Genomic DNA, 12166 nt, shown 5'->3' with positions numbered 1-12166 from the left:
TATTATGCTCGTTGATCGACGACGCGGCTTGCTCGGTTATTGCTGACTGAGTGACCGATGTCGACTGCTGGAGCATGCATGCTTAGGTGGGTGGAGGTTACAACTGCCTATTCCCGCGTCCCACCTTCACCTTCTCATCAGCTAGCGAGCCTCGTCGCCATTTCAAGCTCCTTCCCCTCCCCAATAATATATAGAAAATTCCATCGCAACCCACAACTAATTAGCCATCCAAACTCCAACGCCTGCAATCGTGACTTTCTTGTTGCCATATATATCTCGTCCCTCCCCCTCTCTCTCTCTCTCTCTCTCTCTCTCTCTCTCTCTCTCTCTCTCTTGCCTCTTCGCTCTCCTGATTTCTCATCAGCATCTCATGATGAATTCTCAGCACCCTGGCCGCCCATCATCGTTATTGTGCAGGCGCTTCCTCCTCATTTCCATTCTACTCACTACCTTCCCAGCACGATCCCCCGCTGCTGGAAGAGGGGCTCGCTCGTTGCTGCAGAGCGGGGGAAATCCGCCCCTCATTTTCCTCCCTGCCTCGGCCTCGCAGCAAGGAGCAGGTCGCCTTGCCGCCTTCCTTATTCCAAATATCCATTGCGATTTGATAGAAGCTCATTGTTTTTCCTTATTCCCATCCATTGCGATTTGTTTCGCTTCAGGATAATATATCGAGCATAAGGTTGTCTTTACTCATGAGCATAGATTTGATACAAGTTGGGCTAAGAAAAACTATTCATATGAACATAGTGAGCTAAGAAAAACGATACATGTAGTCAGCATAGATTTGATACAAGTTGAGCTAACATAATATGTACGTTGCACACAATTAATTTGCCTTCGTAAACATTCCAAACTAGTCTGAAGATAGAGGGTTCCTGTCTGCGCTCCCTTATTCTGAAAACCACTTTAAAAAAAATTTATACTCTGCCGTTCTTCCTATGAAAAATTTTACTAATGCGATCGTGTTAGCAGCTCGGAAACATGTGATGAGTTATAGTCTTCATCAGGTGGTATTACTTTCTTCTCGTCATGCATGATCACGTGAAACCAATGCTGTCTACAGATGAATGATACACTGCTGTTTCAATTCATTTGATCAAGTTTCTGCTTCTCTTCTATTGCAAGTAGTAAAGTTCTGCGCTCCACAGATGGCCAAATATATACTATTATTAATTCAATTCAATTGATGTATTACACGTAATAATGTTATGACATTATTAAATAGAACTTACCTGAAGTGTTACTTCCGCACATCTTTCTACAGTTCGAACTTAAGCTGTATCCAACATGCAATTTCAATTTGCTTTCGGTATGCAGTCTGCTTGGACGGGAGCTTGCCAGTTTACGAATTCGTTCAAGGCAGCGGCTCCGGCCAAAACAGCTGGATTGTACACCTAGAAGTAAGCTTCTGTCCTCTAGAGGGGTTTGAAATTACGTAAAGGTCTATACCATTGTTCACTAGAAGGACGAATGCATAGCTGTTCTCGAGTAGACATAAACCATGAGCAAATTGTGATAACAGCATGTCCTGGCTCAACTCGAGTCTTCCAAAATTCGTATTCAATATATTTTGTTACGAGAAATCGTGGCATCTGTTTCAGGGAGGAGGGTGGTGCGGTACCGACGCAGATTGTCTAACGAGAAGTACAACTTACCTCGGATCATCACAGTATATAACTTCCTTTGGCTATGGAGGATACATGAGCGATTCATCCACGGAAAATCCTGGTTGGAAATATTCGATATCTCGTGTCCGTTAGGGTGTCTTTAGTGCAGTCATTCAAGATTGAAAATATCTGCCTTGTTTTCTGGGCGACCGATTTGAAAGCAAAAAGTACGGAGGTTAATGTGGTGTGGTCCTTCTGATTTGATGTGCAGACTTTTACAACTGGAATAGGGTGTATGTGAGATATTGCGATGGAGGATCTTTTAGTGGCAACGTAGACAACGCTGTGCAAGTTGTTGGACAGGACGGCCAGGTCTTCATCTGAGCTTGCATGATCAGTTGGTTCTTGTCTTTGTTTCCTTACTAAGCATACGAATTTGCAGCCAACAAATACAATCAATCCCTACTAACTAAGTAAAAGCTAGAGGCCGCAAGAAGTCTGGACACATTATTGAATTATTTCGTATTCATCAGACGCACCAACTCTACTATAGAGGACAACGGGTGTGGGAGGCCACCATTGATGATTTGTTTTCAAACGGCTTGGGGAGCGCTGACAAGGTATGAACTCCTTCAAAAATGTCCTTTAGATGTGAGTATAAAATCCGTGCCAAAACCATGATGAGATAGATGGTGCTTGTGCAGGCCATTCTCGGAGGAGACTCTGCTGGTAGTTTGGCAGCATTCCACCATTGCAATAATTTCCAACAAAGGTTTTCTAGTCAAACTGAAGTAAAGTGCCTCTACGATGGAGGATTTTTCATGGACTTGTATAACGCTAATTCTTAGACCCTTTTTTTTTTTCGTTTGTGTCAAGCTAGTTAAGCATATTTTACGCATCTAGAAAGCTTTTGGAAAGTGATTATTATGTAGAAATTTTCCTCTACCTATGCATCGTTGAACTTTGACCATCATAGCATTTGCCTTCATTATCTATATCTTGCAGACCAGATCTATCTGGAGTTTATTCTTTCAGAACATTTTTCCAGGATGTTGTGGCATTGCATGTAAGTGTCAACACACTTGTGTTTTGTCAAGTAATTCTACATATTTACATCACATGCAAATGACTCGGTCTCAGTCTAGATATCTGTAGTTGTGACCAATACCCAAACTTCTTGATGCCCCATAGGTCTACATACTTATTTGGCATTCATATCCTTGCAGAATATTACCATTTTGCCAGAAGGATGTACATCACAAATGGATGTTGGGCAGGTATGCCTCTAATATTTAAAAAGTACATTGCTTTGAGTTTTCCTCATTCCTAAAATTTAGTTCTTTATTATTTTTAGTTAAATAGTAATGTAATGATTGAATTTTGTGAATGTATGGGCAGTGTTTCTTTCCACAATACAACTTAGCATACATAACGGTCCCTTCATTCATTCTACAATCCGATTATGATAGCTTTCAGGTAATTATATCAAGAACATAACATGTTCATCATTGTGGCTATTGCTTTCATTGCTTATATACATATAGATACATACATGCATACATGGATATGTATGTATGTATGTATGTATGTATGTATGTATGTACATATGTACGTGTGTGTGCACGCACGTGCGTGCATGGCGTGCATGCATGTGTGTGTGTGTGGGGGGGGGGGGGGGGGGGGATGGGTGGGTGGGTGGGTGGGTGGGTGGGTGTGTGTACACACATAGTATATTAGAAAACTGAAACTTTCAGCTTGATGCAAATTTTCGTGTGCTTTTTATGGTGTAAACAACTATAGTTTATTGTATTATGGTAGGTTCAAAATATTCTAGCTCCAACCACATCATATACAAATGGAGCATGGGATGCATGCAGACAAAATTTATCTTCATGCTCCAGTGATCAACTGACAATATTGCAAGGTGACCTTACTTGTATTTTACTCTCTTTCATGTTAATGTTATGCATATATTGCTTAACATAAAAGCTACTTATACATGACATTGCATCTCATTGACCAATAAATTTCACAAGGTTTAAGATAGTTTTCTCCACCTAAGAAATGTATTTCCACATATTTCTTCTATATCTTTACCATATACTAATTAAAAAGAATCCAAGAATAAGCAAGAGTCACTTCTTGTAACACCAATTGCAAATGTTAATTTCTACTTGTTAGTGGTAGGTAATATTTTTTGTTTGTATGCAGAGTTTCGTGGGAATATGTTGGCAGCTCTTCATCCCTTAGTAGGTTATACCAACTGGGGTCTACATGTGGTATCTTGTTACTACCACACACAATCTGACAATGACCTTTTGTGGAATGGAATAACCATAGTTAACACCATGGTATGTCTCTTGCAATATTTCTTTGAAGTTCTTGGCAAGGAAAATGCATTGTTAATGACCCTTCAATATAGAGTAAAATAAATACTATAGAGATAATTTGAGAAAGAGAAAAGAAATGAATCTGACCATATGATAATTTGTTTTGCATTCTACACATGCATCCATAGTAATTCAGCTCCAAATGATAGCATATTTTTTGGTCAATTCTATCAGCTCTAGGGTTGTCTATTTAGAAACAATTTAGGCATTTCATGAATTAACTATTTTCTCTTTAAGGAAGTTAGGTGACCACCCAAACATCACAGTATCACCTCTAAATCCATTAGGCAGTATTCCATGTAATATCTTTTTACTTTGTAAATATCAAACTTTTAAGAGAATTATCCTTTAGAATTTAAATCTTTCATAGAGCTATCTTTTGTAATTTCAATTCATCCAACATGTTTTACTCGACCCTAATTATTATCTAGGAAGATGCATATGTGTCATTTTTTCAAACATTTAGAATAGTTGACAAGTGAAAGTTTTGTTTTATCAAAAGGTTGTCCGATAATTGGGATCCTTTACTAGAGCAAGGATCCCTACATTTCAATAAAGAGGGGAATTTTTGAGAGCTATATTGATAGATACATTAGAAACAATCATTTAGATGCTTTCTAAAGTTATTGTAATAGCTACCATTCATGCAAGGAACTTCTGAATCCATTACAATAAATCCAAGATTACCTTTGACTATCTCTCTTTTTCTTTACAATACAAATGCCCTAAACATGTGCTACATTCAATAGGTCAAGTAGATTTGATTAGTCATTAGTATTGCTCTAGTATTGTAAGTGTCAAAAGTATATAGATACTAGATTAATTTCCCTAGTAGTAGCTAGCTTCATAATGCAGGAGCACAAGTAGAATGCTACATCATGCACTATTTGGTTTGTACATCCCTTATTATACAAAATGAACGAAAAAACAACTCTTTTTCCTTGCAAATATATTCTAGGGTACTTTGCTAAGAGGAAAAACTTATGCCCCTTATGCAACTATGGGGCCCAATTTTCTCAAACCCCACTTATTTTTTAATATTATGCATTTACATTCAATTTTATTCCTTTTGCATGCATAGATATGATATTTACCTACATTACAGAAGGTGAACCTCTAAAAGCAACACTAAAAGTATGTGTGCACAAAGGTTTAAAGTATTTCAGGTCATGCATATGCATGTACAGGCACACCCACAAAAGAAAATAGAAGCTCCTCTCTCCCATGAGCCTTGACATTTGGATATATATGCATAGGTATAAAGTTTTGTGAGCATTTGGACAACTCAACCAATAGCCTCTCTCTCTCTCTCTCTCTCTCTCTCTCTCTCTCTCTCTCTCTCTCTCTCTCTTATGCATGTGCACATGTACAAACTCAATTCCATTGAAAAAAATGACCTATCACTTTGCTTTCCTTGATGGACTCATGTCATCAAGCAACCGCCCCCCTCCCCACCCCCCCCAAAAAAATCTCCCAATTCATCATGCCCTTGTGAAAATAAAATGCATATGCACATCACATGCATAATGTATACTTGTGTGATTGACAAATAATATTTTGAATGGTTGATTGATACTATAAGGTGATTCATGGTTTGTTATGCATTTTTATACCATGAATCTTCATCTCACAACTTGGTTGAGATAAGGTATATTGATCAAATATGCTTATGCTAATTCTTTCAAGGTACTAATTGGTTCAATTGAATGCTGACACAGACTATTGAAGCGGCATTCCAAAAGTGGTTTTTTGGAGGGTTACTTGTACAAAACATCGATTGTGAATACCCCTGTAATCCAACTTGTGTAAATACATCTTAATTGGTGCGCCACAATTTGGCCAATTGGATAAATTGTAAAATATTAATTGAAGAAGTAGAGCTTAAAACTCATACAATCCTTGTGTATACACATCTTCTTTATAGTCATTATACAAAAAGACACATAGCATAAGTACATATGCAAGATCATACATATTTCTGCATGCACAAGAAAGCACTCTCATATATAAGATTTACATGGACATGCATGCATACATACATACTCCCCCTCCCCCTCACACATGCACATGCATATCCTCACTCTCACTTACACACACACGAATGCACGCACGCATGCATGTGAGTACTCATATCCAAGAGAAGTAGATTATGGTTCTAGATCCACTTCCTCAAGAGCACATGGCTTCTAGAAGACAATATCTTGAATGGTTTATTGATGATCTTGCCCCAAATTCGCCTCCACAACAAACACAAGACCATTGCATTGACTTGATACTTTGGAGCTCTCTCCCTTGCTAAGCCCCATACTTCAAACTCATCTTGTAAAATAATAAGGATTCAATTGCAATTGCAAGGCTTTCTTGAAAAATAAAATTTTGAACTAGTAGCTTGCTCCAGCTCTATTGATCCAAAAGAAAGATGAGTCTTACAATGTGTGTTGACTATCAAGCTCTCCACGACAAGATCACAATGAAGAACCACTTTCCCATTCCTAGAATTGATGATGTCTTTGATATCCTCCAAGGATCCTATATTTTTAATAAGATTGGTCTAAAAGGTCGTTATCACCAAGCATGTGTCTTACTTGAAGATTTTTACAAGGCAAAGTTTCAAACATATTTTGGTAACGAGTCTCTTTGTCATGTCCTTTGGCCTACACATGCTATTGGTTTTATTAGCCTACGAGTATAATCAATCCCTCCTTGATAAGAAAGAGTCTTGCAATCTTTCCACATATAGTACACATAATTGAATTATTTCATATTCATGTGATGCAACAACTTAACTATAGAGACGAAGGTGTGGAAGGCCACCATTCATGATTTGTTTATAGAGTACTAGGGAGTGTTGATGACAAGGTATGAACTCCTTCAAAATTGTCATCAAGATGTAAATACCACAACCGTCCCCAAACCATGATGAGATGGTGCTTATGCAATCCACTACAAACCATTTTCACTCTTAGCGATGGTTAGTTCAATGGAAACCATGGAAATAAGCTTTGATAAGGAAGAATCACAATAATTATCTATATTTTGTCTGTATAAATGTCGATATGTTAGCATATAAAAAAAAAAAGGTTATATCAACTCTACTACTATTGAAAAAACCCAACCCACTTTCAAAGGCTATATTGACATTAACAAGATGCCAAAAAAAGGGTAGATTGGGGGCTAAAATCTACCATAAAAAATTTGTGTGTGCGTATGTGTGTGTGTGTGTGTGTGTGTGTGTGTGTGTGTGTGTGTGTGTGTGTGTGTGTGTGTGTGTGTGTGTGTGTGCATCGACGTGAGCATGTGTATGTGTGTGCACATGCATGTGTGCATGCATGCGTGCATGTGTGTGTGTGTGTGTATGTGTAAAAAATAAATCATTTTAACAACACGGCACATGCTGCTCAAATAAGGCTAGATAAGATATCTTTCATTATATGGTTGTACATAAAATATGTATAAATTTGGTACAATAGTGTCAAATCCATCAGGTAGTCCAGGCTCTAAGGTCAGGGTCAACTTACCTTCCACCATTTAGACAAAAAAATATGTTAGAACATCATAGTTTTGTGAGGGAAGATAGGTAATGCCTTTAAACCCCAGCTTGTTATCACTTATACCATAGAGCAAGAAACCTATGGAGATTATAAAATGACTAAAAAAGATGGGGCATCAAAAATTAAAATTACTAAGGGGGGATCCCGCATCCATACAAGAGATAATTACATAATTTTCTTTAAACTAGATTAAAGGGGGGTATTCCACACCCTTATAAATGAAATTAAATTACTAATTGAACTTATTGTAAATTGGGGGCAGTCCGCACCCAAATGAGCAGGACCACGAGGGGTATTCCACACCCATGATTAACATTTTTGGTAGAAGGTGGAGAACCTCTTTTCTATCCCTTATTAAAGAGAAGAAAATAAATATTAAATCCACTTGTACTCCATAAGCAATTTAAAAACAATTTAGAAAATGAGTCCATTAACCAACATATGAAGCACAAGATTTGATAGAATTATTATAAAGATTGAAAATAGAATTCTAACCCAAGTGAATAATCAAAAGGACAATATATATATAATAGAGCTTTCTAAACTAGAGCATTTTATTTATTTACATATAAAAAAGAGCTTTAAAAAGAGAGCCTCATAAATGTGTGTGTGTGCATGTTCGCACGTGCATGTACATGTGCGTGTGCGTGTGCGTGTGCGTGTGCGTGTGCGTGTGCGTGTGTGTGCATGTGCGTGTGCATGTGCGTGTGCGTGTGCATGTGCGTGTGCGTGTGCATGCGTGTGTGTGTGTGTGTGTGTAGTGAAAAGGGGAGGAAATTAATTGCATCAATCCATGCAATTCATTAAGTGGATATAAAGAAAAAGTAGAATGATTAACTTCAAGATATATAAATAACTATATATATACATATATATAAACCAAGGGGCAATTAGTTAAAGTAGAAAAAAAAGAAAACCCTAAATGGCAAAGGAAGTAAATTTATAAAAGCATGATTAAAATTAGCAAAGATCAAATTGTATATATAAATTTTGTTCAAATAAATAGTTGGATAGGTGTAATTGTATATATAATGATCGATATAGGTCAAACACATTAGGTCGTTTGCTAAAAGAGATTGAAAAGCTCTAAGAGATTAAAAAGCTCTATTCAAATTCTTTCAAAAGTGCAGAAGAACCAAAAATCTAGGAGAAAGTCTACAAGTACTCGATTTTGTCCTGTGAATAATTGTCCTTTAAAATCATAAAAGACTCTTTACTTAAGCTTGATCTTCAAAAGGCGAGCTCTTAACATGTACATTGCATGCGACTTCATGCAACCATTACAAAACCAAAAAGATTTCCCTTCTACTCCAAAACTAGTGCATGCACTCTATTTCTTGACATGGAAGCCCAAAAAATGAGGTGTGACTGCAATTCAAAGCTGCATGCATGTCCCACAGGACATATCACCACTAGAATAAGAGACAATATATGCCCAGAGAGGTAAATACTCATATAAATATATATCTACATCATAGAGCTAAGCTACAGTGTCCCAATAAGAGCCGACCCAAAAAATAGTCGTAGAGCCAAGCTACAATGTCATAACAAGTGCTACAATGAGGGAGTCATTGGTCATCGCAATTTTGAAAGGGTAGGAGGTGAGGATCCAAAGAGGAGCTAAGTAGAGAAAATGCGAGAGAGCATGCTTGGTTGCATGGCAAAGAAGCAAACAAAATAGAGAGCAAGATCCCAAGATGGCCAGTAACACCAAGGCACAAAGAGTAGAAACCATGACATGCTAAGAAAATACGAGTCGCTAACTCGAAAAAGTTGCCAATGGATGGAAGAACCGAGTAGGGGAAGGACTTGAGCACTGAACAAAGGAGGTGTCCAAGCGAAAAGGGACTACAAGGAACCGCGTGTAAAAACATGCGTGCCTTAGGATCTATGGAGCGCTCTAAGGTGGATGGAACCTATGTGTAAACATGATGAAGAGAGTGCTCATGACATGTACCTCAAGTCAATTAGGTTCCAAGATAGATAAGCTTGCACTCATAAATAGAGTCTTGAGTGTATGTGTATTTCTGTATTCAACAATGCATGATAGGCTTCTTATATAGAGAGAGCCTTTAGAATAGTCAACACTTGTGGGATCCTCTGATCCACCTCTCTCCTTGTGGATGTCCTCAATCCACATCCTCACATCATGTAGTCCACATCCTAGGGTGGCTACTTTAATACATTCCTATACAATACCTTAGCCTCTAATATGTGCACATGGCACCATATCTCAACAACTCCCCTTGGTGCCATGATCCTTTGGCTACTGCAAGGTGTCATATGTGAGTTACAAGATCAAATCCTCCCTTGGGTGCTTACATGGCTACTCTCAGGTGGTCAGGTTTGTTTTACAAATATGTGGGCTAAAGGTGGAAAGGCTTTTGCTTTTCAATGCTTGATGTCGATGGCATTCTCTTCTTTGCTTGATGTAGCTTGATGCGTGATGATTTTGTCTTCCTGTGCTTTTAATGTTTTATGTGTGGATGCCATCCTTTGTGCTATGGTCATCTCATGCACTTGTGCTTTTGGCATGCTTATGACGGCAATGTGTGCATTCGTGCTTTGATTTGTCATTTGTTGTTGTGCAAAGGTCTTACCAATTGATTTCTTTCAATATTGGAAGTGGCTACAATGATTCTAACTTAACAAGCGCGTAGAGCTCTAAAAGGTGATCAGTACTTTTTCTTTTTGGAGTGCGTGCAAATTCTTCCTGGATTGGAAGTTACGGCTTGTCGAACTTTTATGAAGAAGAGGTGGCCTAATGATGTGGCATAGGGATTCATATGCTACTTACAAAGTGTGCTTGTGAAGGGACTGTGTTCTTAGTTGGAACTTATGATGACATGGCATTTTTACGTAACCCTAAACCTAACCATGGTTAGTATGGGTTACTTGACCATTGACCAAGGTTGTGACCATAGATTTAACACAAGGTCAATGATGACCTAGGCTTACCTACCACGTGTCCTAAGGTCTAACCCTTGAGTGTGGCTAACCAAGCATTTACTAACCAGGATTGTGTTAGCCATGTGGCCTTATCTACCACATGGTGTCATCTTCCTCAGATGGCCCATGGCGTCCAAAATGGAGATGGCGACGATGGTGCGATTGTCCTATTCTTCTGATAGTTGGCATTGATTGAGCCGTAGCTGCTCATGTTCATTGTTCCTCATGCTAGGTACTCGAAGGCAACAGCTCTGTGCTGCTGTCTGCAGTAGCAGGCTTGTGCTCCATGCCTTGCTTCATTGATGGCCGTCGTGGGCTTTGGTTGGGGCTTTAGTTAGCTGAGTTGGCATTGGCTATGATTGTGAGCCAAGAGCTCAGAGATGGAGAGAGCCGTCATTGTTGGAGCCACTATTTGGATGGAGCTAGCTATGTCTCTCTAGAGCATAAGGTCGAGGCTAGAGTGATGGTTGGCTATCTATAGCTTGGTGGCTGGCTTGGCAATGGAGGAGCCACTATAGAAACCTTGGTTGCTGAGGTACTATGAAGAGTCAGGACAACCGCCTTGGAGTCGTTGTGCACGCTCATCTGTTCTCTACCTCTCGCTTTGATGGCATTGGGTGTTGCAAGTCGAGTTCGCACTTAGTTGTTTTGTCGTAGGTTGCTTGATCTTTGTTCTATGGCATTTGTAGCCTTCTTGCTATGAAGCTACTAATTGTTGTTGTTGTGTTTGACAACACTGTCGGACTGATGCCTAGGCCATCAAGCTTTGTTTGCCTTATGCTATGCCATAGATGTAGGCTTGTCTTGCATTAAGTCTTGTTCCTACCAAAGCTTCAGGTCAACCTTGCCTTGGAGATTCTTTTGCAATCTGGTTGAATATCGACTATAGAATCTTTGTTGGAGGAGTCATTGTCTGTCACTTTGTGACTATGCTATTGTTTCTTGCCTCTACTTCTTGTTCTACTCATTGCTTGTTGGAGAGAGATATCAGCCCATCAAACTAGTGGAGAGGCTACCGAAACCATGGAGCCTTCAGAGGCTGCAGGAGATTTCAATTCTGAAGGAGGGCCTTTGAAGAAGGCTACCTTGTTGATGGTAGCAGAAGCCACCTTACCTTGTAGCTAGGTTTCCAGCCCATGTGCTGAAGTTCTTGAAGCTTACTTAGATCTCCATAAACTCTTGTAAGAGCTGATATCCTTTCTCTCTTTCTCTCGAAATTCTCTAAGAACCTTTAAACATATCTCTCACTCAAAATGAATCTCTCTAAATGAAGAACTCTTGAGATCTAAAACTAATCTTACATTCTGAAACTAATCTAGGAATGGGAGCAAACCTAGTGAACTACGAAGGAGCTAAACTAGGAGAGCTAAACCTATCCTCTGATACCATGTAAAAACATGTGTGCCTTGGGATCTATGGAGCGCTCTAAGGTGGATGGAGCCTATGTGTAAACATGATGAAGAGAGTGCTCATGACATGTACCTCAAGTCAATGAGGTTCCAAGATAGATTAGCTTGGACTCATAAACAGAATCTTGAGTGTATGTGTATTTCTCTATTCAACAATACATGACAGGCTTCTTATATAGAGAGAGCCTTTAGAATAGTCAACACTTGTGGGATCCTCTAATCCACATCTCTCCTTGTGGATGTCCTAGATCCATAGCCTC

The 12166-nt window shown here is 38.9% G+C and overlaps 1 protein-coding gene across 1 annotated transcript; it reads left to right on the top strand.

Moving 5' to 3' along the window:
- Positions 1 to 222: 222 nt before the first annotated feature.
- Positions 223 to 5871, top strand: LOC147897979 (pectin acetylesterase 11-like). The gene is made up of 12 exons (XM_087380618.1): positions 223 to 560; positions 1318 to 1400; positions 1602 to 1728; positions 1879 to 1979; positions 2141 to 2227; positions 2312 to 2436; positions 2613 to 2673; positions 2834 to 2884; positions 3006 to 3083; positions 3426 to 3531; positions 3819 to 3958; positions 5716 to 5871. Exons 1-12 carry the CDS (start codon positions 371 to 373, stop codon positions 5815 to 5817), a joined length of 1251 nt encoding a protein of 416 aa, XP_087236744.1. The 5' UTR covers positions 223 to 370; the 3' UTR covers positions 5818 to 5871.
- The last annotated feature ends 6295 nt before the right edge of the window (positions 5872 to 12166 follow it).

The sequence above is a fragment of the Dipteris shenzhenensis genome, chromosome 10 (genome assembly GCF_047967505.1).
Source record: "Dipteris shenzhenensis isolate YYH24624 ecotype China chromosome 10, Dip_SZ_1.0, whole genome shotgun sequence".
NCBI classification, from domain to species: domain Eukaryota; kingdom Viridiplantae; phylum Streptophyta; class Polypodiopsida; order Gleicheniales; family Dipteridaceae; genus Dipteris; species Dipteris shenzhenensis.
Note: the sequence above shows the minus strand (reverse complement) of the source record. Positions and strands in the feature narration are given on the sequence as shown.